We start from the raw sequence: 20,744 nt of genomic DNA on the forward strand, positions 1-20,744 counted from the left end.
TAAATGCCGCTGTCAGAGATTGACAGCCTCATTTAACTGGTTAACAGCCGAGGGTGGATCGTGATTCCACCCGCGGCTGTTGCGGGCACATGTCAGCTGTAAGAATCAGCTGGCATGTGCTCGGTTCAGTGCGGGCTCAGCGCCGGAGCCCGTGCTGAACCCGAGGGTGATGGTCTGGGGCGTACTAATACGCCCCAGGTCAGTAAGGAGTTAATTTTTCTTTGTGTGTCTAATTATAAATTAACTTAATAAAGATTAATTTTCTAGTAGGGGTTTGCACATATTAGCCAGTTTCTTAAGACCTCTCTGATTCTTACCAAAAATTTCTAACTATAACACAGTAATAGTTAAAGGGTCTGTGGCAGAAAACAAATCCATGAAATAATTCCTGATGGCAAAAGAAACTTTGCCTGTGGAAGTCCCAGCAAAGAGGAATCCCGACTCCTGACTTGCCACGTGTAGTTTTTTAGTGACATGCTTAATCCAGTAAGTATAAGGTTAATGTCAGCTCATAGCAACTCTTGTACGCCTATGTTGTGTGTATTCTCATGGGAGGCATTTACTGGTACAGGAAATACCTGAATAAAACCAAAAGTAAAAGAAACTGAAGGTGAAGATTCTCCGCTTGTGCTCTGGGGGAGAACCAGTTGCAGTGTAAGTATCTATTTATTCTTTCAGATTACAATGGAACGTTCACAACGATTGTTTATCAGAATTTGTTTCTTTGCAACTTTCAAATATCTCTTCCTTAGTGTCTTTCCTTCCCCTTATTTCTACCTGACACTTAATATTTACAGTTGATGTTATTGGCACCCTTGATGGCTTTTTTTATACTAAACTAATAACGTCAGAAATAAGTGAATATGTACCAGTCGTGTATCATTGCAATATTTTAATAGGATGTCTAAATACATTCAACAAAAAAAGTTGATCTGTCACCATACATACAGTTTAAAAAACAAACAAAACAAAACATAGTATACAACATAGAAAGTACAAAAGACATCCTGGCATAATACTTGGTGGACCAAACTTTGGCAACAATGACTGGTTCTTACATCTATCTGCTAAGCCTGTGTGACCACGAAGAGTTTTCGGTGAGTTTTTGATTCTGCGTATTTTCGCTGAGTCAAAAACGTAGCGTGTGGATGGGATTTATAGAAATCTCCTGCCCTCTGAGCTTCTTTTTTACTCAGTGTAAATTGACCTGCGGTGCGTGTTTCCAATCTGCAACATGTCAATTTCTCTTGTGGGTACGCTGAGTTTTATGTGCAGATTTTTCTCATAGACTTGCATTAAATATTCTGCAAGTAAAAAATGCACATGCATTTTTAGTGCATTTTTAGTGCATTTCTGCATCGGAAACACATGAAAAACGCATGTAATCCACACCTGACTTTATCCATAAAGTTTTGTCAAAGCCAAATACCAGTAAGTATCAAAAAGAAAGCAGCTTTTTTTTATAACATGACACATTAACAAGAGATAAAAAACACTGCATTAAAAACGCATGTAAAAAAAACACACTCAAGAATGCAAGTGACCTATTTTACTTAATGGGTGCAGAAATGGTGCAGAAAATATGCAACATTAAAAACTCACCAAAAGCTCATCGTGGGAACATAGCTTAGGTTATGTTCCCACGTTCAGTATTTGGTCAGTTTTTTATCTCAGTATTTGTAAGCCAAAACCAGGAGAGGAACAATCAGAGGAAAAGTATAATAGAAACACGTCACCACTTCTGCGTTTATCACCCACTCCTGGATTTGGTTTACAAATACTGATGTGAAATACAGACTAAAATACTGTGTTGTGTTTGCAGGGCTCATCATCCCAATAGCAGATTTCAGATCTCTTCAAAGATTCTATATTGGATTTTGATCAGGATTTATTGCTGGCTAATTTCATTCTGTTCATATTATCCTTCTTAACTATTCTTGTGTAATTTTTAGTTGTGCGCTTTGGATCATTATCCTGCTGTAGAATGCATTTTCCACAATGTTATGGATCCTTCACCATGTATCACTGTAGGTAGGATGAAATTTTCTTTATAGGCGTCATTTTATCATCTATGAACTCAACACTAGTTTGCATTGCTGAAAAGCTCTAGTTGGTCCTATCTGTCCATAGAACATTTTTCTAGAAGGATTGTAGTTTGAACATACAGAACGGCCCTATGTGTAAAAAAGGCAGAAAGAAACATGGCTGATACAGTTGGACAGTGCCAGAATCAGCCTAAATATATCAACTCCGAAGAACATGATAAAAAGGAGGAACAAGGAGAAAAATGGTAAAGAGCAATAGAAATTTTAATAATTAAGTTCAATAAATAAACATCATCACATAAGTAATATAGTCATAGCATGGAACGACAGAAAAGTGCATACTATCCGGAACACCCAGTACTCATAAGCTCATAACCCCCAGACCATTGCATTGGGTAAAGGCAAGGAAGATGGGAAAGAGCACGCCAGGCAAAAAAGAAGAAATCAAATATAAACCAGGGGTACACACAATATCTATTTAAGGCAGGAGTCTGCCATAATAACATGTAGCCCTGGTCAGTAAGTAACAAATGCCTTACCAAGAGATAGATGGAGAGCGCTGGGAAGGTGGTAAACCGTGGTAAGAAGGAGCCCTTCTTTTTTGGCTGCCAGTAGCATTTCTGGTCTGCTCAGAAAGGGTATAAAGCTCTGGGAACAGGCAACTATGATGGACATTTGATGCAGTAAAGCAACCATTCATTTGTTCTTTGTTTTAAGCTAAACAAACGCTGCCATTAATTGTGTCCCAACATTATTTACAATCTTATAAATAGACAGACCGAACTGTATGGATATATAGCATAACCGTGGTCAGGGTACTCCCAAGTTAAATATACAGCCTACAAAATTGGAGTAATTTCCCAAATCAAATGTAAATCCATATTAATATATAAAAAACACTTTATTTCATAGATAAGATAATATCACATAACAAAGTTAAGAAAATAGATCTTATGAGGTAAGGATACACACAAATGCAGAGCAGCAATAAATAAGTGGGTCCTAGGGGAACAACTGGCTGACCCTATTCAACTATAGCATATCGTAGTCTATAGTGCATGTGCACAGCAAAAAAGTAGCAAGAGGCACTGTATGGAGTTAAAATGGTCTCCCCAAGGTAGGTACCTCCACACACGCAGAAATTTTCTGCTTCATTTCCGCATGTCCTCTCCCGGATAAACGCATGCGGAATTCCGCACGCATTTATCGTGCTTTTATCGCGTGATTTCCACATGCGGAATTGCCTTGTGTTTTTTATTGCATTGCAAAGGCAATTCCGCTTGCGGAAACGCAAAATTAATTGACATTCTGCGGATTTTTCCCCGCATCATAAACGCAGCGGAAAAATCCGCAGCATGGGCATTAAACTTGCGGAATCCCCTTGGGGACCATGGGGGGCGGATTACATAGTGTTTCACAAGCGTTTACGCTGCGGAAAATCCGCAGCATATATGCTTGAAAAATGCTACGTGGGCACATACCCTAATTGTTACTTATTTTTTCTTTTGACTGAACTTCTTAGTAAAACTGCTTGGGTATAAATATATACACTGCTCAAAAAAATAAAGGGAACACTTAAACAACAGAATATAACTCCAAGTAACTCAAACTTCTGTGAAATCAAACTGTCCACTTAGGAAGCAACACTGATTGACAATCAATTTCACATGCTGTTGTGCAAATGTAATAGACAATAGATGGAAATTATTGGCAATTATCAAGATACCCTCAATAAAGGAGTGGTTCTACAGGTGGGGACCACAGACCACATCTCAGTACCAATGCTTGCTGGCTGATGTTTTGGTCACTTTTGAATGTTGGTTATGCTACTACGAGTGTGAAAGCACGAGACTGCCTCTACAACCCACAGACGTTGCTCAGGAAGTGCAGCTCATCCAGGATGGCGCATCAATGCGAGCTGTGGCAAGAAGGTTTGCTGTGTCTGTCAGCGTAGTGTCCAGAGGCTGGAGACGCTACCAGGAGACAGGCCAGTAGACAGGCCAGAGACGTGGAGGGGGCCGTAGGAGGGCAACAACCCAGCAGCAGGACCGCTACCTCCGCCTTTGTGCAAGGAGGAACAGAAGGAGCACTGCCAGAGCCCTGCAAAATGACCTCCAGCAGGCCACAAATGTGCATGTGTCTGCACAAACGGTTAGAAACCGACTCCATGAGGGTGGTATGAGGGCCCGACGTCCACAGATAGGGGTTGTGCGCACAGGCCAACACCGTACAGGACACTTGGCATTTGCCACAGAACACCAGGATTGGCAAAGTCGCCACTGGCGCCCTGTGCTCTTCACAGATGAAAGCAGGTTCACACTGGGCACATGTGACAGACATGACAGAGTCTGGAGACGCCGTGGAGAGCGATCTGCTGCCTGCAACATCCTGCAGCATGTCCGGTTTGGCAGTGGGTTAGTAATGGTGTGGGGAGGCATTTCTTTGGAGGGCCGCACAGCCCTTCATGTGCTCGCCAGAGGTAGCCTGACTGCCATTAAGTACGGAGATGAGATCCTCAGACCCCTTGTGAGACCATATGCTGGTGCGGTTGGCCCTGGGTTCCTCCTAATGCAGGACAATGCCAGACCTCATGTGGCTGGAGTGTGTCAGCAGTTCCTGCAAGATGAAGGCATTGAAGCTATGGACTGGCCCGTCCGTTCCCCAGACCTGAATCCGATTGAGCACATCTGGGACATCATGTCTCGCTCCATCCACCAACGTCACGTTGCACCACAGACTGTCCAGGAGTTGGCGGGTACTTTAGTCCAGGTCTGGGAGGAGATCCCACAGTAGACCATCCGCAACCTCATCAGGAGCATGCCCAGGCGTTGTAGGGAGGTCATACAGGCACGTGGAGGCCACACACAATACCGAGCCTCATTTTGACTTGTTTTAAGGACATTACATCAAAGTTGGATCACCTGTAGTGTGTTTTTCCACTTTAATTTTGGGGGAGACTCCAAATCCAGGTCTTCATTGGTTAATAAATTTGATTTCCATTGATGATTTTTGTGTGATTTTGTTGTCAGCACATTCAACTTTGTACAGAACAAAGTATTCAATGAGAATATTTCATTCATTCAGATCTAGGATCTGTTATTTGGGTGTTCCCTTTATTTTTTTGAACTGTGTATATACATATATGATACATACCCAAGCAGTTTTACTAAAAAGTTCAGTCAAAAAAAAAAAAAAGTACACCCTCTTTGATCTATGTATCAGGACATACAAAAAACATTGGGTCCTTAGAAATTCTTAAAATGAGGTACATACAACCTCAGATGAATAACAACACATGAAAAATTACACTGTGTCATTATTTTACAAAAACTAGAAGAAGCAATGTGTGAAAAATTAAGTACACCCGTTGTTTCGATTTGCAATTAAATGGTAAGTATCAGCCAGATGCTGCCAATCAGATACTTTTGATTAATTGTTTATCTTGAAGTGTGACCACCTCTATAAAAGCAAGAGTTTGGCAGTATGCTGGTCGGAGCATTCAGGCATAGACATCAGCAATGATCTGAGAGAAACAACTGTTGCTGCCCAAGCTGGAAAGGACCATTTCCAAACAATTTGGAGTCCATGGCACAAAATACCAAAATTTCCATGTTTTTTGTAAACAGAGTGTTCACAAAAAAACAAAAAACAGAACAGGCACAAGTTTTTTTTTGACCTGGGATATAGATCAAACTGCCATACATTTTTCATCTGTGTAGGAGTATAAATGATAAAAAAAAGTTAGATTAGCTTCGATATAGTAGAAGCAGTCAGTCTGAGGGACATAAATAAGCTTATTGCCACAGAGAAGCTAAATATTTACTAAATTTTAATTATTCACATATTTTACAGGCAAATTTTTAAGTGACGGGAATACATAGAAAACAAGAGCCATGCCATTAGAGGTAAGTGTAGCTTTTCTGTAGGACTATATACCAAACACGTGGATCAAGTTTTTTAAACTCCATCCACATGTGGCTGGGAAAAAAAAACTGTGGAATTATATGTTGTAATGCAAAGGGTGAAATCTGTACCAAATCTTCTTCAAATTATGGTTATGAATAATTAAGGGTATGGGCACCTGATGTCTTTTTTTTTTAGGCGGGCGTACCTGCCAAGTTTTTCAAGAGAAAGATTCTTTAGGTAACGCTGATGGTTTTTTCCCCTTTTATTAGCATTTTGTTTGCTCCTTTCCTCATCGTTATTTTGTCATTTTTGTCCTCAGATATTTTTTTTGAGTATTTTTTTTATCGTATTTGGGACATCTTTTTTAACGGGCGATTACCAGACTTCTTTTTTGTTTTAACTCCATTCAACAGTGAAGAAAGCAAGAAATGCTGGAATAAACGCTCAAAAAAGATGCTCAGCTTGACTTCTGTTATAAAGCATAGAGCGTCCTCATAGTGGAAATCACCAGAAGTATGGTCAGGTCACTTCTTGTAAAGACTTGTCATTATTAGAAACCTGACTCAAAAGTTTGACCATATGAACAGCAAGTCGTTTTTACATAGAAATGCAAATGTTTATTCTTTTGAGTGTTTAGTTAGCGCTTTTTCAGGTGGTTTTCGGAGCTAAATAAGTCTAAAAAAGATATTGTGAGCAAATAACGTAAAAGTATTTACTTTCTACTGATTTGTTCCATTTTTAGCTGGGGAATTGCTTATTCCTTTAAAAAGGCAATGGTGGTCCCTCATCTACCGGGCCCTCTAAGCAGCTGTGCATGGTACACAAATGGTATATCTGCCCTGCAAATTGACGATTCCTGCAACTCACTATCCTGTGTTGCCTAAATACATCAAGAGGCTACCGGCTGAATGTTATATTGACACTTGGCATACAGTACTTTAAAAGTTAATATACAGTAGAGATGAGCCAATCAAGCAAAATACAAATTTGTGTAATTTTTCCTAGGAAGTTCGATTTGTGGAGAAGTTATTCTCTGTGAGTGTAATGTCCCTTATTATGATCTGAGGTTCCTCCAGACTCCAGAGCATAATAAAGATAATATGTAAAAAATAAAAAGGACCATATACTCACCTCAACGCTCACCTTTCCGGCCTCTCCGCTCCTCACCGTGCCGATCCTAGCACCATCTTCAGTTCACCTCCACTCACTATGAAATCCCTGAGACTCTTAGGCTGTACAAGGATTTCCAGTTTTGATAGACCCTGGGAGAGTTCAGTGCATGCTGCGACGCTGTGACCTATGCTCACTTGGACAGAACCCGGGTTCTCATTAAAGGTGGAAGACCCAGGCCAGCGTGAGAAGCCCAGGGGTTCCAGCACGAGCAGAGGCAATCTGAAGATGTAGTGATGACTAGACGGGTGGCGTAGAGAGGCAGGAGAGGTGAGTATATATTTTTTTTACATATCGATGACCTTTAACGGTTCAGAAAAATGGTGGCTGAGTCCGTGTGGAGTCAAATTACAAAAAGGCTGCATTTTGGTGAAAGCAGATTTTTGTAAAGTTTGAGTATAATTCAATTCACCTCAAATTTATTCGCTCATCTCTACAAATTAGGTTTAGTTCCAGAGAAGGGAAACTTTAATGCTTTAGCATAAAGGATAGTATGGATAATTGTATCTTCTAACATTAGTGGAACAGATTGATGAAGACCTTTTTCAGTTTCACCCTGTACCCCAGTGCACAGAGCAAAGTCTTGTTACGATACTAGAGTAGCACGGTTGGAAACCAGTGGCCAAAGGAGCACGAGCAGGAACAGTGGTAATAGATGTTCTTGGAGATAGCAAAGGATTGTAGGAAACAATTCGGAGATGAATGAGAACAGTCTGGGTAAGTAAGAAAGTTCAGGAGCTGGAGACTGGAACTAGACTAACAGCTAGACACAATACTCAAGCAATAAGTGAGAGACCCATGTGGCTTTAAGTAGGCCCAAACAGGAAACAAGATGGATTCCACAGGTTCAGAATCTGCCATCTTAGTAAAGGGCAATTGCAGAACACAACAGCAGCCTGCAGTGGTAAGGAGTGGGATTGCAGCACAATTATTAAGGTGAACAATAGCAGCCACTAGTGGTCAAACTAGAAGGACAACAGGAATCCTGACAGGTCTATAGAGGCATGGTTGGGGGAGTTTTTTGTGGAAGAACCTGTCCAGCCGCACAGAGCTCTGACCTCAACCCCATTCAACTACATGCAAATATTATATCACATTTCATGAATGCACTAGTACTTCCACTATATGAAAAAAGCTGCAAACTGCCCCACACCTTCTGCCTATGTGCACTGAAATAAGATACCTAAAAAATACATGTCGTTGTAGTTAGAAACCAAAATTCAGAAAGTAGAAGTTCTAATACTACTCTGAAGTTCTGTGACCACCACCACCAGTCTAAAAAGAAAATTAGACTTGATCCTTCATCTGAAATAGTAAAAATGACTGTGGCGTTCTGGCTGGTACAGCTTCTACAGACATAGGATACTAAGAAACTACCGCTCTGGTGTGAGTGACATCATTCCTTAACCGGATCTCCCGAGAACCAAAAAAAACAGAAAAACTAGAAAGTCCTCATTCCGAATTTTCGTTTCTAACTACGAACGACAGACCATAGAGATTGTAACGGGTCTGGGAGGCGGAACCTCTGAGCTACTATACAAGGGGGCGGTCCTTGTAAGGGAGCGGGTGGCGACCAGGGAAGACGGGCGGGCAGTCCCAGCAGGTGACCGGGACAGTCTCTGGGTGAACGGGTAGGAGGTCACGGCAAGTGACCGGGGCAGTCTCTGGATGAACGGGTAGGAGGTCACGGCAAGTGACCGGGGCAGTCTCTGGGTAAAGGTTAGGTACGACCTGTGATGGCTGAGCCTCCGGGTAGGCTAGCAGGCAGATGGTAGATGTGTGCTCCCAGGTGAGCAAGCGAGAGTCTCTGGATAAACGGGTGGTCACAGCATGTGACGGCGGATCCTCCAGGTAGGCAAACAGGCAGGTAGCAGATGAGCGCTCCCAGGTGAGCGGGCAAGAGTCTCTGGAATAGCAGGTGGTCACAGCACGTGACGGCGGAGCCTCCAGGCAGGCCAACAGACAGGCAGCAGATGAGCGCTCCCAGGTGAGCGGACAGGAGTCTCTGGAATGGCAGGTGGTCACAGCACGTGACGGCGGAGCCTCCAGGTAGGCCAACAGACAGGCAGAAGATGAGCGCTCCCAGGTGAGCGGGCAGGAGTCTCTGGAATGGCGGGTGGTCACAGCACGAGACGGCGGAGTCTCCAGGTAGGCTAGCAGGCAGGTAGCAGATGTGCGCTCCCTGGTGAGCGGGCAAGCTGGTCCATAGACAGACTGACAGGAGTAGGAAAGCAGACCGTCGGACCTCAGGCTAGCAAGCAGATAGCAGGAATATCAGGCAGGAAACAGACAGCAAATTGGCAGGATTCTGGCAGGTAACTGGCAGGTAACAGGCAACGGGACCTGAGTGCTGAAGCAGAGTAGTGAACAGTGCAACAACATTGCTCGGGCACCTCCATTTTGGAGGAGGTGCCTTATATATGGTGAAGTCCTCCGGCCATTGGCCGGGGACTCCTTAGGACGGCGCGCGCGGCCCCTTTAAGAGGGAGGGAGCGAGCGCGCGCGCGCCCTAAGCACAGTGGCCGGAAAGGAGCGCGCGCTGCCAGCAGAGCGGAAGGAGGACGCCGGGCTCGGAGCAGAGGGGTGAGGGGAACAGCGTCCCTGCCTAGCAGAGGGCAGGGACGCCGGCGCTACAGAGATCTAATGAGCCTTGAACTTACACTGAAACTGAGACCTGTCTCACGCAGGTACCTATTGAATTTGGGAGATCACTTTGGTGGCTTCTATTCAGCATTGTACAGTTTATCATCTGTTCTATATAGATCTCATACCAGTTGAATATTGGATTGAAAGATTAATTATTGCGTAAATTAGCACAACTCCTTTCTATATATATTTTTTAAATATTATATCGCCTTCATTCACAAACGTACCTACTGTATGCACTCATATAATAATAAACTGGGTCATTTGTTAATTGAACGAAGAGATCCTACCATTGTCTGCTCATAGTGAATTAATGGTATTGTGCCAACTGCTGATCATATGTAATGGGTAGGAGCCCATTTCTGCACAGGGCTCCCCGGGACAATCACTTGTCCCCCTGTGGGCCTATCTGAGCCTGCCATACACTATAATATACTGTACATGCAGTAACAACAAATGGTAGGCAAAACGTGGCTTCTGTATCAGCAGCTCCTCTAGACACCAAATTATTTATCTAAGGAGGGTTTGAGAAATTCATTTGTACTGATAGAGATGTGTTCAAATCTGAATAATATTCTGTACTTGGTTGATTTTTTTTAAAGGGTCCTTCACCAAAGCCAGGAGACTTGATAGAATTTATACGCCCAATTTACCAACATTGGGGAATATACGTCGGAGGAGGCAAGGTGGTCCATTTAACAGGTAAGAAGAATGATGCCATGCAAATTAAATTATACCAGCTTCATTCCTCAGACACCTGTGATCAACACATTGTACTATGATTACCATATCACCATTATAATCCAGCATCATTTTTATATCAATTAAAAAATCATACAACCACTAAACGACTTCCACCGTATTAACTCTGCAAAGGGAGTATTCACCTGCAACGCACTATTAGGGTACATGCATACAATATCTTTTTCAAGTGATTCTGCGGCGCTAAAAAAAGACAAAAAGAATGAACATATGCACACCAATGTAAAAATGACTTGCTCTGCATACGTATTATCTTTTTGAACTTCTTTTAACCTCATCAGGCTTCCAAAAGCCACAAAGCGGTTTAAATAAGTGACAGGTCCATTCTTCTGGTGGCTTTGCAAGTTCAAGACCATGGTTGCACAAATGATGGAAATCAAAATAATTGGCCATTGTTTAACTTCTCGCAGCAAAGCTGATTTGTGGTATTGTAAATTTGTAATGCAGGTGCCGGGATGCAACGCACAGAGACACAAGGCAGGAACAGTCAGGGCTTTCTAAAACCACTTTATATGTATAACAAGTAAACAGTTTCCATGAATAAGGGTAAAGTTCTCTGCATAAATGTGATGCACCCAGTCGTGGGAGTCACCACATGAGTTCTCTTTGTATGGCCCTAGCGTGGGTCACCGGTTATTCCGGCTAGGCCACAAGTCTCTTCTGGATAAAGTCTATCAGCTCCCGTTCAGCCTCCCACGCACCAAACGGCCCTCTCCCAACATGAAATCCTAATCCCAACTGTCCCTGGTACCGTAAGTGGAAATTGGAAGTGACAGCCCTGTTCACTTGCGCGATTCCTCCGCTACTTCTGGCGCGTTTCTCCTGTTGCAGTCCTCTCTCAGTTCTTCTCGGCTTGACCATCGACGGTAGTCTCTCACGCTTGAGGTGTGGGGATCCAGACCTTGGCTCTTGACAGGCAGCATCGGGTCCCAGGAACTTACTCTTTGTAGGGCGCAGGTCCTGACTCTGGGTCAGACATTCAGGGCTCGAGGCGGTTCTGTGAGTAGTCCAGAACTTCTTAGGCGGCGTCTGACTCTGATGCAGTGCAGGCCTCTGGCTGGGGCCAGCCGCACTGGGATCTGCGGTCCCTCTGGAACACGTCTGCTCCACTCTGCAGCCTGGAGCCAAATCTCCCTGTGTCTTGGCGGGCTGGGCTTTTATATCCAGGAAATCCTTCCTGGAGGTCACCTGATCAGGTGCAGCATCTGAATCTCTTCCCTCTCCAACTCTTCTGGCATAACTTAGTTCCTCTTTATTTCTTTTGGCCAGCAGATGGCAACCTTTCCTCATCTCTGACACATCCTGCAAGAATCCTCCTTTATTGCACTTTACTACAGTATAAAAGTAGAAAATACGTCATGTAATACTTGACAATATCCTGCTGGCCTTAGAAGCTGCTGATTGATATTGTAGGCTGTTATTAGGACATATTTATTAGTACACGGGCTAATGTGCAGTAAAATTTCTCTGAGACAACCATCCAAACTTGCTTTGAAAAGTTGTCTTCTACAGGGTGAATATCCTCAAAAAAGGTCCAGTATACATGATATACGGTGGAAGTGTAAATATGTGTATAAAAATCCGGTTTGGGTAAAAGGATGGTCTTCTCACAGAGGTGGAGGTGGTTTCTAGAGAGAATTCACTTTACTTCCATATACACAGGTCAGCTATAAAATTAAAGCCATTTGACTAATATTGTGCAGATTCCCATTGCTCCACCAAAATCGCACCTCCTGAGGCATGGACTCTACAAATCCTAGGTTATCTGAAACCAGGATATTCACAGCACACAAGTTATGAGGTCTGGATCTGGGGTAAAGTCTGGAGAACTTGGTGTCATCACCATAAACTCTTTTTCATGCTCCTCAAACCATTCCTGAACATTTTCTGCAGTGTAGCAGGTCACATTATCATGATGAAGGAGCACTTTAGCCTTGCAGCGCTGGAGTCCTGGGTTCAAATGCCACCAAGGCATGCGTGGGTTTCCTCCCGGTGCTCCGATTTCCTCACACACTCCAAAGGCATACTGATAGCTATCGGTATTTGTCAAAGGAACATCTCCACAAATGCCAAGACCAAGTACTGTATATCCCAGCAGGGTATTGACTAGAGCATCAGGCGGCCTCCACAAGCTTGCCTTCTTCCTATAAATAAGCCATTTCTGACCCAGGCAAACTTATATATCTGTCCATCCACCAATGGCAGATCAATCTGGCCATCATTTTCTATTACTCTATGGTTCAGGTTTGATGCTTAAAGCCCCCTTGTTATCTAACCAACTCAAAGACCCTGCAAAATGCATAACACACAATATCAGATTGGTCCTCAATAGCAGTGATAGCAATAATGCCCCCAGAATATTAAAAACAACAATGCTCCCTTGACAGCAAAAATGCCCCCATAACATTGCTAGTAATAGGAACTATGATTAGTGCCAGCTACGGTCCTTAGTGCCTGCAATAAGCAACATTTTTAACAACCCAGCGGCAGTGCTCCTAAATAGGCCAGCCACATTTCCCTTATTAGTACCATCAGCCACAGTACCCCAAATTAGTGCCATCAGTCCATGTACGGACAATAGTAGTCCACACAAGATGAGCCATGGATCCATTTATTACTGAGATTCACTGCAGTGAACGCAAAGGTCCATGAGAAGCATCGGAGAACCGGCGCCAGAGCAACTGGGATCCAGCAGGTGAAAAACAGCTGAGACTCAAAGAGTTTCTACTTTTCAGATCAAGATGGTTATTCCAGCTTGTCCTCGGCCTTTGGAGGTACCGCTGTGGTGAGAGAAGACTCAATAGAGTTGGTTGCTGATGGCTGCATCTATAGAGTCAACAACAAGTATGACCGAAAAAGAGACCCTTACCCACCAGGAAAAATTGTAAATGCAGCACGAAGAGAAGTGGGAAAGCAGAAGAACTATAGAATCACCAGTGCCAACTGTGAACATTTTGTGACAGAACTGCGATATGGTAGTGGCTACTCTGACCAGGTAATGTATAGGTTCTTTTCATTGTTCTGAGGTTCATAGAATATAGGGGCAGATTTATTATTGTGAGTGCACGTTGATTTTGGCAGAAAATATTTCAAACTTTGGAGCAAATTTTGGCATCTACTTTTAGACCTATTTACTATATGTTTAAAGGGAACCTGTCAGGCGGTACATACAGGTACATCTCACTAAATTAGAATATTATCAAAAAGTTAATTTATTTCAGTTCTTCAATACAAAAAGTGAAACTCATACTATATAGAGTCATTACAAGCAGAGTGATCTATCTCAAGCGTTTATTTCTATTAATGTTGATGATTATGGCTTACAGCCAATGAGAACACAAAAGTCATTATCTCAGTAAATTAGAATACTTTATAACAACAGCTTGAAAAATGTTTTTAAAATCCAAAATGTTTGCCTACTGAAATGTATGTTCAGGAAATGCCCTCAATACCTGGTCGGGGCTCCTTTTGCAACAATTACTGCATCAATGTGGCGTGGCATGTAGGCGATCAGCCTGTGGCACTGCTGAGGTGTTATGGAAGCCCAGGTTGCTTTGATAGCAGCCTTCAGCTCGTCTGCATTGTTGGGTCTGGTGTCTCTCATCTTCCTCTTGACAATACCAGATAGATTCTCTATGGGGTTAAGGTCAGGTGAGTTTGCTGCCAATCAAGCACAGTGATACTGTTGTTTTTACACCAGTTATTGGTACTTTTGGCAGTGTGGACAGGTGCCAAGTCCTGTTGGAGAATGAAATTTCCATCTCCAAAAAGCTTGTCGGCAGAGGAAAGCATGAAGAACTCTAAAATTTTCTGGTAGACGGCTGCACTGACTTTGGTCTTGATAAAACACAGTGAACCTACACCAGCAGATGACATGGCTCCCCAAACCATCACTGATTGTCGAAACTTCACACTAGACCTCAAGCAGCTTGGATTGTGGCCTCTCCACTCTTCCTCCATACTCTGGGACCTTGTGGAGTGTGTCAATGACTGCCTTCTGGACATCTGTCAAGTCAGCAGTCTTCCCCATGATTGTGGAGCCTACTGAAACAGACTAAGGGACCTTTTTAAATGCTTAGGAAGCCTTTGCAGGTGTTTTTTTTAAGTATTTTAATTTACTGAGATAATGACTTTTGTGTTTTCATTGGCTGTAAGTGTGGCACCCCTGCTGCGCATTCGTGCCACAGATCCTAGAGGGGTGCATGGACGGATTCCTCCACAAGAGACCCTCACAGCATACACACACCTCCACCTTTCACCTCAGACCACCAGAGGGAGCCCGGATAGGGATGTAAAAAGGGAAGGTGGAGCTAGGCAGTCAGTTCCTGCTGTAGATGAGCCTGAGAGAGGTCAGCCTGCAGTGGAGCTCAGTCTAGAGAGAGCTCAGAATAGTGAGCCAACGGCGTGCCGACGCCATAAGAGCGGTGAAGAGTAGCGAGGCCTACTGCCAGTGTGAAGCCTAGTGAGGGCCCCGAGCGGCCGAAGGCAAGTGGATTAGCGAGCTACATAGGGGGCAGAGGAGCTTAGCCAGCTCACCCCAAGACCTTATACCGGACACCGGGTCCGCATCTGCAAGGATCTCTAGGACCAGCAGAAACCACCGAACCCCTGGAGAACTATGTGTCCCAGGAACACCAAAAGCTGACTGATATACCAGGGTCAGGAGTCACTGAGGCCCGAAATTCCAGGGAGTGTGAACTCCAACAGAAGGCCCTACCACCAGGTCAGCCGGTGCAAGACAGAGACCAAGTTAGGCCTAGCTCCAGGCAGGTCATAAACTTACTAGGAAAAGGCAAGAAACAGGAGGCCCCACACCCGCTCACTGGGGAGAGTCCTGAAATGCACCCTTCACCCTACAGTGCCCTGGATCGTGCCTGAAACATCACCAGTAATGGTACTCAAGTGAACTGTTGTGTGTGTGCCTATTCTTCTTCTGACCCGGCTGAGTCCCCTCTGTCCTGCATCCCTTCTCCTACGCTGCCCTGAGGCCCCGCTCCACCTGTGGGGAGCCGCACCATCTAGCTGCCTGATCACCGGCCTCAGAGGACTGCAGCAGCGCTGGTGATTCTCACCAGACACCACGGGTGGCGTCACGAACTTTTCCTATGCCATACACCTTTCCCCCATCTTCCCTTGTTTTTAAGAGTGACCTCAGGGTACTGCCCCGGGAGCTAGCCACCGCGGCATCCCCCAAAACCAAACAGCAAGGCCTGGGCGCCGAGTCTGTCCCCATCCCCTGGGCGCGTCATAAGCCATAATCATCAACATTAACAGAAATAAACACTTGAAATAGATCACTCTGTTTGTAATGACTCTATATAATATGAGTTTCACTTTTTGTATTGAAGAACTGAAATAAATTAACTTTTTGATAATATTCTAATTAATTGTGATGCACCTGTACAGTCCGATCTGTGGACAGCATGTTACAGAGAAGGAGAAGCTGAGCAGAATGACATATCGGTTTGTTGGAAAAGATTTAGTATAACTTGATTTTACGCATTGAAATTCTGGTGTTTGTATGCATAGGAGTCCAGTGATCATTCACAAATGCAGAACGTTATAGAAGTCCCATACATATGAACTAATAATTGGCGAATGAGCATTTGTAAGCAAAATGCTCGTTCGTTGGGAGATCAGATAATTTATGCTGCCATAAAAAAATATTATCAACTGCACATAAGACTAAGTAAAGTTGCATTATTTGGAAGGTAGTTTAGACCTGTGTTTATAGGGAATTTACTGGTAGAAATCTACAATATTTGTTTTTTTTTTTGTACCCAATAGGTAGACAATGCGAAGACATATGCAACTGGGGGAATTCTAGGAATGGCAGCGGTTGCCGCTGTGGCATTAGTTGCCACACAAAGAAGTCATCAAAAGAAATATTGAAATGCTTGGACGTCGGGAAGACCTCACTGCAGAAGACTCACGCCTTTCAGTACAATCTGCTGTATGATAACATTTCAGAAATAGGTTCAACAAAGCAAAAATATATGAACTGTAATGTTTCTTTTTATTTAAAAAAAATTAATGTATTCATTGGGTTATTGTTGGACACAGTGGTTCCTCAGGTTACAATATTTTCTTGGGTCACTGAAACCTTTGGCACATGCAACTGGCTGGATGGATCTGCCAATCAACATGGGCATTTCACTGGTATATCTGTATTACTAGACTGCATACACTCATTGTTTTTTTCCAGTACAATTTGGTACTATATATTTTGCATTGCCCTTTACCTGGGCCAGGAGAGCTGCTTCTTTGGACACTAGGTTAGAATGGTACCATTTTTTTGTACAGCGTGGGACTGATAAATCAAGCCTGGCGTAGCGCACCCTCGGGCTACACCTCTTGCTGGGTACAAATGCCGAATTCATTAGGAGGAGCATGCACTTAATGGTTTAGCGAATCCTGCATTGAGCAGGGGGTTGGACACGATGACCCTGGAGGTCTCCTCCAACTCTAACATTCTATGAATGATTTTGGTGCATCTTCTGAGTAGTGTGCGCCTCTGTGCACCACACCAGAAAGGCTAGTAGTAGCTTGGTCACACCCCTTATCGCCTCAGGTCCGTTTGTTTGGGTGGAACTGATTTAAACTAGCATGAAAATGCCGAAAGTTGTTTCTTCATTCTAGAAACAGAATGTCCAAACGCAGAGGTGAATGTGGTCTTCATCTATATCCTGTGTAGTTTGTGCCTTACGATGTTGACTTCAGGTGCACTTTAAGCATAGAGAGCGCAGGAAATAAGGGAGTTCTATTAACCATCAGTTTCTTCCCATTTCCTTTCTAAATCCTTAGTTGGTTACGGTTAATTTTACCCATACAAAGCTCCTTACCACTTGCTGTTGATTTCTTAATCAGTTAATATTTAAAGGGAACCTGTCATGTGAAAAAAATGCTATTAGATATGGGGTTAATCTGCAGATTAATAGCTTTCTAAACCTGCCCGGTGCCGGCACTTAGACCCACGCTGCTGGGAGGAAATTAACTTTATTCCTCCCGGCAGCATTTGACGTTCAGTCACGGGGGTGACGCCGGCGTGGGTTCAGTCACCGCTCTGTGTATAGAGAGTGGTGGCTGTAACCGCGCCCCAGCACTGACTGACAGCCAGCCCTAATTCTGAGTTGCTGTCAGTCAGTGCTGGGGCACGGTTACAGCCACCACTCTCCATACACAGAATGGTGACTGATCCTATGCTGACACCACCCATGTGACTGAATGCCGAATGCTGCCAGGAGGAATAAAGTTAATTTCCTCCTGACAGCGGGGGATCTAAGTGCAGGCGCCGGACAGGTTCAGAATGCCATTACCCTGCAAATTAACCCCATATCTGCAGGTTAATAGCATGTTTTCACATGACAGGTTCCCTGTAAAGGGTGGACTTTGCCTTCAGTTCTATTCAGTTCTATGGACAAACAATCAGTAGATTTGGTTTTCAGTACCATCTCTATGCTGATGACACCCAATTATACACATTGTCTCCTGACCTCACCACTGAATTATTACAAAACACCAGTGATTGTCTTTCCACTGTCTCTAACATCATGTCATCCCTCTATCTGAAACTGAACCCGTCAAAAACTGAACTTCTTGTGTTTCCTCCTTCTATTAATCTACATATGCCCAATATTGCCATCTCCGTGTGTGGCTCCACCATTTCTCCCCAGCAACAAGCCCGCTGTCTTGGGGTTATACTTGATTCAGATCTTTCCTTCTCTCTTCATATCCAATCGCTCATATCATTTAAACCTCAAAAACATTTCTAGAATCTGACCTTTTCTTACCTTTGACTCTGCAAAAACTCTTACTGTCGCTCTTATTCATTCTCGTCTGGACTACTGTAACTCTCTACTGGCGTAGAAGGGAGGAGGGGAGGGGAAATGTAGAAAGCTTACCACGTTGTCGATTTCAAAACCATATGTCAGCCGGAATCCATCCTGAGGGTGCCGCACCCATTGGTGAAGTTGGCAGAAACAATTAGCTATAAGAGAAGCCTACTGGATATTGACATTGGACACTAAATGTCCCCGAGGCATGAATTTCAAAAATGACCTATTTTTCATTTATTAGTGATTGTGACCACTTTTTTTTTCTTTTGTGATACTGTTTGTCTAGTAGTGAGTTTGAGAGACTGATTGCTAGTCTGTGTAATGCCGTTTGTCGATCTTTGTACCTAACTCCATTCTTTGTGTTACTGGCTGCCTGCTGCGTATCTGATTCCATCTTGAGTGACACTGACTGCTGAATTGCGGCTTCCATTAGTTTTTATGATCACTCTGGTATGTTCAAGGGTTCCCATTATGTGAATTATTATTGCAATTATATTTGTCCATTCAGAATATTATTGTCATGTTGGGTATGCTTTATGAATTATTTATCATTCATTGCACTACATTTATTATCTTATGCTCGTCACCTGTATTGTTTACAACTTCCCCTGCAGCACTGATTTGAGCTCCACCTATTGTTTTTGCTCATTCATTGCAAGTCCGGTATAAAGTCTGGTCTGTTACATGTTGCCTCAGTCGTCCTATGAATAAGGGTGTTGTATACACCAGAAACGCGTCAGGTGTCTGAGGTTTCATTTTTAGCATGTTTTAGGGTTTTTTTTCCAATAAAGAGTAATTTTAATTATTTCCTGTTGGATGTGCCGGTGGATTTCCCTTTTCTTCTCATGCAACTCTCTACTAATCGGTCTCCCTTTTACTAAACTCTCCCCTCTCCAATCTGTCCTAAATGCAGCAGCCAGGATCATATTCCTCACCAACCGCTACACCAATGCCTCCACCCTGTGCCAGTCATTGCACTGGTTAGGTTACCCATCTGCTACAGAGTTCAATATAAACTCATCACCCTCACCCACAAAATGCTCCATGCTTCAGCACCACCCTACATCTCCTCTCTAGTCTCAGTTTTCCACCCTACCCGTGCCCTCCATTCTGCTAATGACCTAAGATTAACATCCTCAATAATCCCACTCCTGTCTCCAAAACTTCTCACGTGCTGCACCAATTCTTTGCAACGCACTACCCAGGACTCTTTGATTAATCTCCAATACCCACATTTTTAAGCGTGCCCTAAAAACGCATTTCTTTAGACTGGCCTATCACCTCAGCTACCCTTTTTTTACCCCCATACGAAACTTCCTTCGAAATCAGGTCCCTCGTATCTTCTGTTCACACAACCCATGACTTAAGACTACTGTGTGTGTACTTGTTCTAATACTGGTTGGTGACTGGTTCATTCAGCATGTGAATACCCTTTTTATTACATTGATGGTTGACTGTACAATACAAGCAATTGTTACAATCCACCTTTCGTGTCTCCCCTATTTCCTCATAGATTGTAAGCTTGCGAGCAGGGCCCTCTCTCCTCCTGGTATCTGTTGATTTATGTGATCATCGTTATTCTCTAATGTCTTTTATTGTCTGTATAAGTCCCCTCTAAAATGTAAAGTGCTGCGGAATATGATGGCGCAATAAAAATAAAAATTATTATTATTATTATTACTCAGTTTTGGCCAACTTGGAGTGGATGCACAATTATCATGATATTTTGTTAAATACCAGTATATACTTGGTGTGTACTAGTGTGCATGTGTATACATAGAGATGAGGGCCCCTGTGCAAGAACAGTATAAGGGTCCTTTGCAGTTCAAGAGCTCATCATAATGCACAAGTCTACATGTTTTGGAGGTGCATGTGACCCCCTTACCTCTAGGGCCATGTGCGAACACACAGATTGCACCATCGATATGTCTCCCCCTGATGAGCACATGCTCCTGCATCCACCTGACCTTCTACCTTGGATCTATTTTCTTTGCATGTGCTGCTTATGTGATCCAAAGCGCTTTATTGGGTGGGACTTTCAAGAGCCATTATGTGAATATAAGAATGTTTGCAGACGAGCGTATGAAGAATTGTTTGAGTTTGATCCAGAAAATTCGGACAATTTTTTTCGAATTTTCATTAGATTTTCATCCGTGTGCTATCCATGTGTCTGTTTTTTATACATCCGTGTGACATCCATGTGTGATCCGCTTTCATACAACTACATTAAAACATGCACATGATCACATATAGTTTCTTAGGTTAATAATAGAAATATATCTGTAAAAATTGGATGCCACCCTGATCTTCCTTATGGGATTCGATTTTTTCTCTTGCACCCATAGACTTGAATGTGTGAGTCTCATTTGAGATTCGGATG

At 43.3% G+C, this 20,744-nt stretch overlaps 1 protein-coding gene across 2 annotated transcripts; it reads left to right on the plus strand.

Moving 5' to 3' along the window:
* The first annotated feature begins 415 nt into the window (after positions 1-415).
* Positions 416-17,588, plus strand: LOC141173987 (phospholipase A and acyltransferase 3-like). 2 transcript variants are annotated; one of them, XM_073658561.1, is made up of 6 exons: positions 416-486; positions 572-654; positions 5,898-5,950; positions 10,370-10,469; positions 13,265-13,524; positions 16,317-17,576. In XM_073658561.1, the coding sequence occupies exons 3-6, from the start codon at positions 5,939-5,941 to the stop codon at positions 16,419-16,421; spliced, it is 477 nt and encodes a 158-aa protein (XP_073514662.1). In that variant the 5' UTR covers positions 416-486; positions 572-654; positions 5,898-5,938; the 3' UTR covers positions 16,422-17,576. The 2 variants fall into 2 exon arrangements, with proteins under 2 accessions (XP_073514662.1, XP_073514663.1); XM_073658562.1 differs by lacking the exon at positions 416-486 and adding an exon at positions 1,953-2,031 and having other exon boundaries at positions 493-654; positions 16,317-17,588.
* The last annotated feature ends 3,156 nt before the right edge of the window (positions 17,589-20,744 follow it).

The sequence above is a fragment of the Phyllobates terribilis genome, unplaced genomic scaffold, assembly GCF_046119375.1.
Source record: "Phyllobates terribilis strain yellow unplaced genomic scaffold, ASM4611937v1 Scaffold_13__5_contigs__length_258822181, whole genome shotgun sequence".
Classification (NCBI taxonomy): Eukaryota; Metazoa; Chordata; class Amphibia; order Anura; family Dendrobatidae; genus Phyllobates; species Phyllobates terribilis.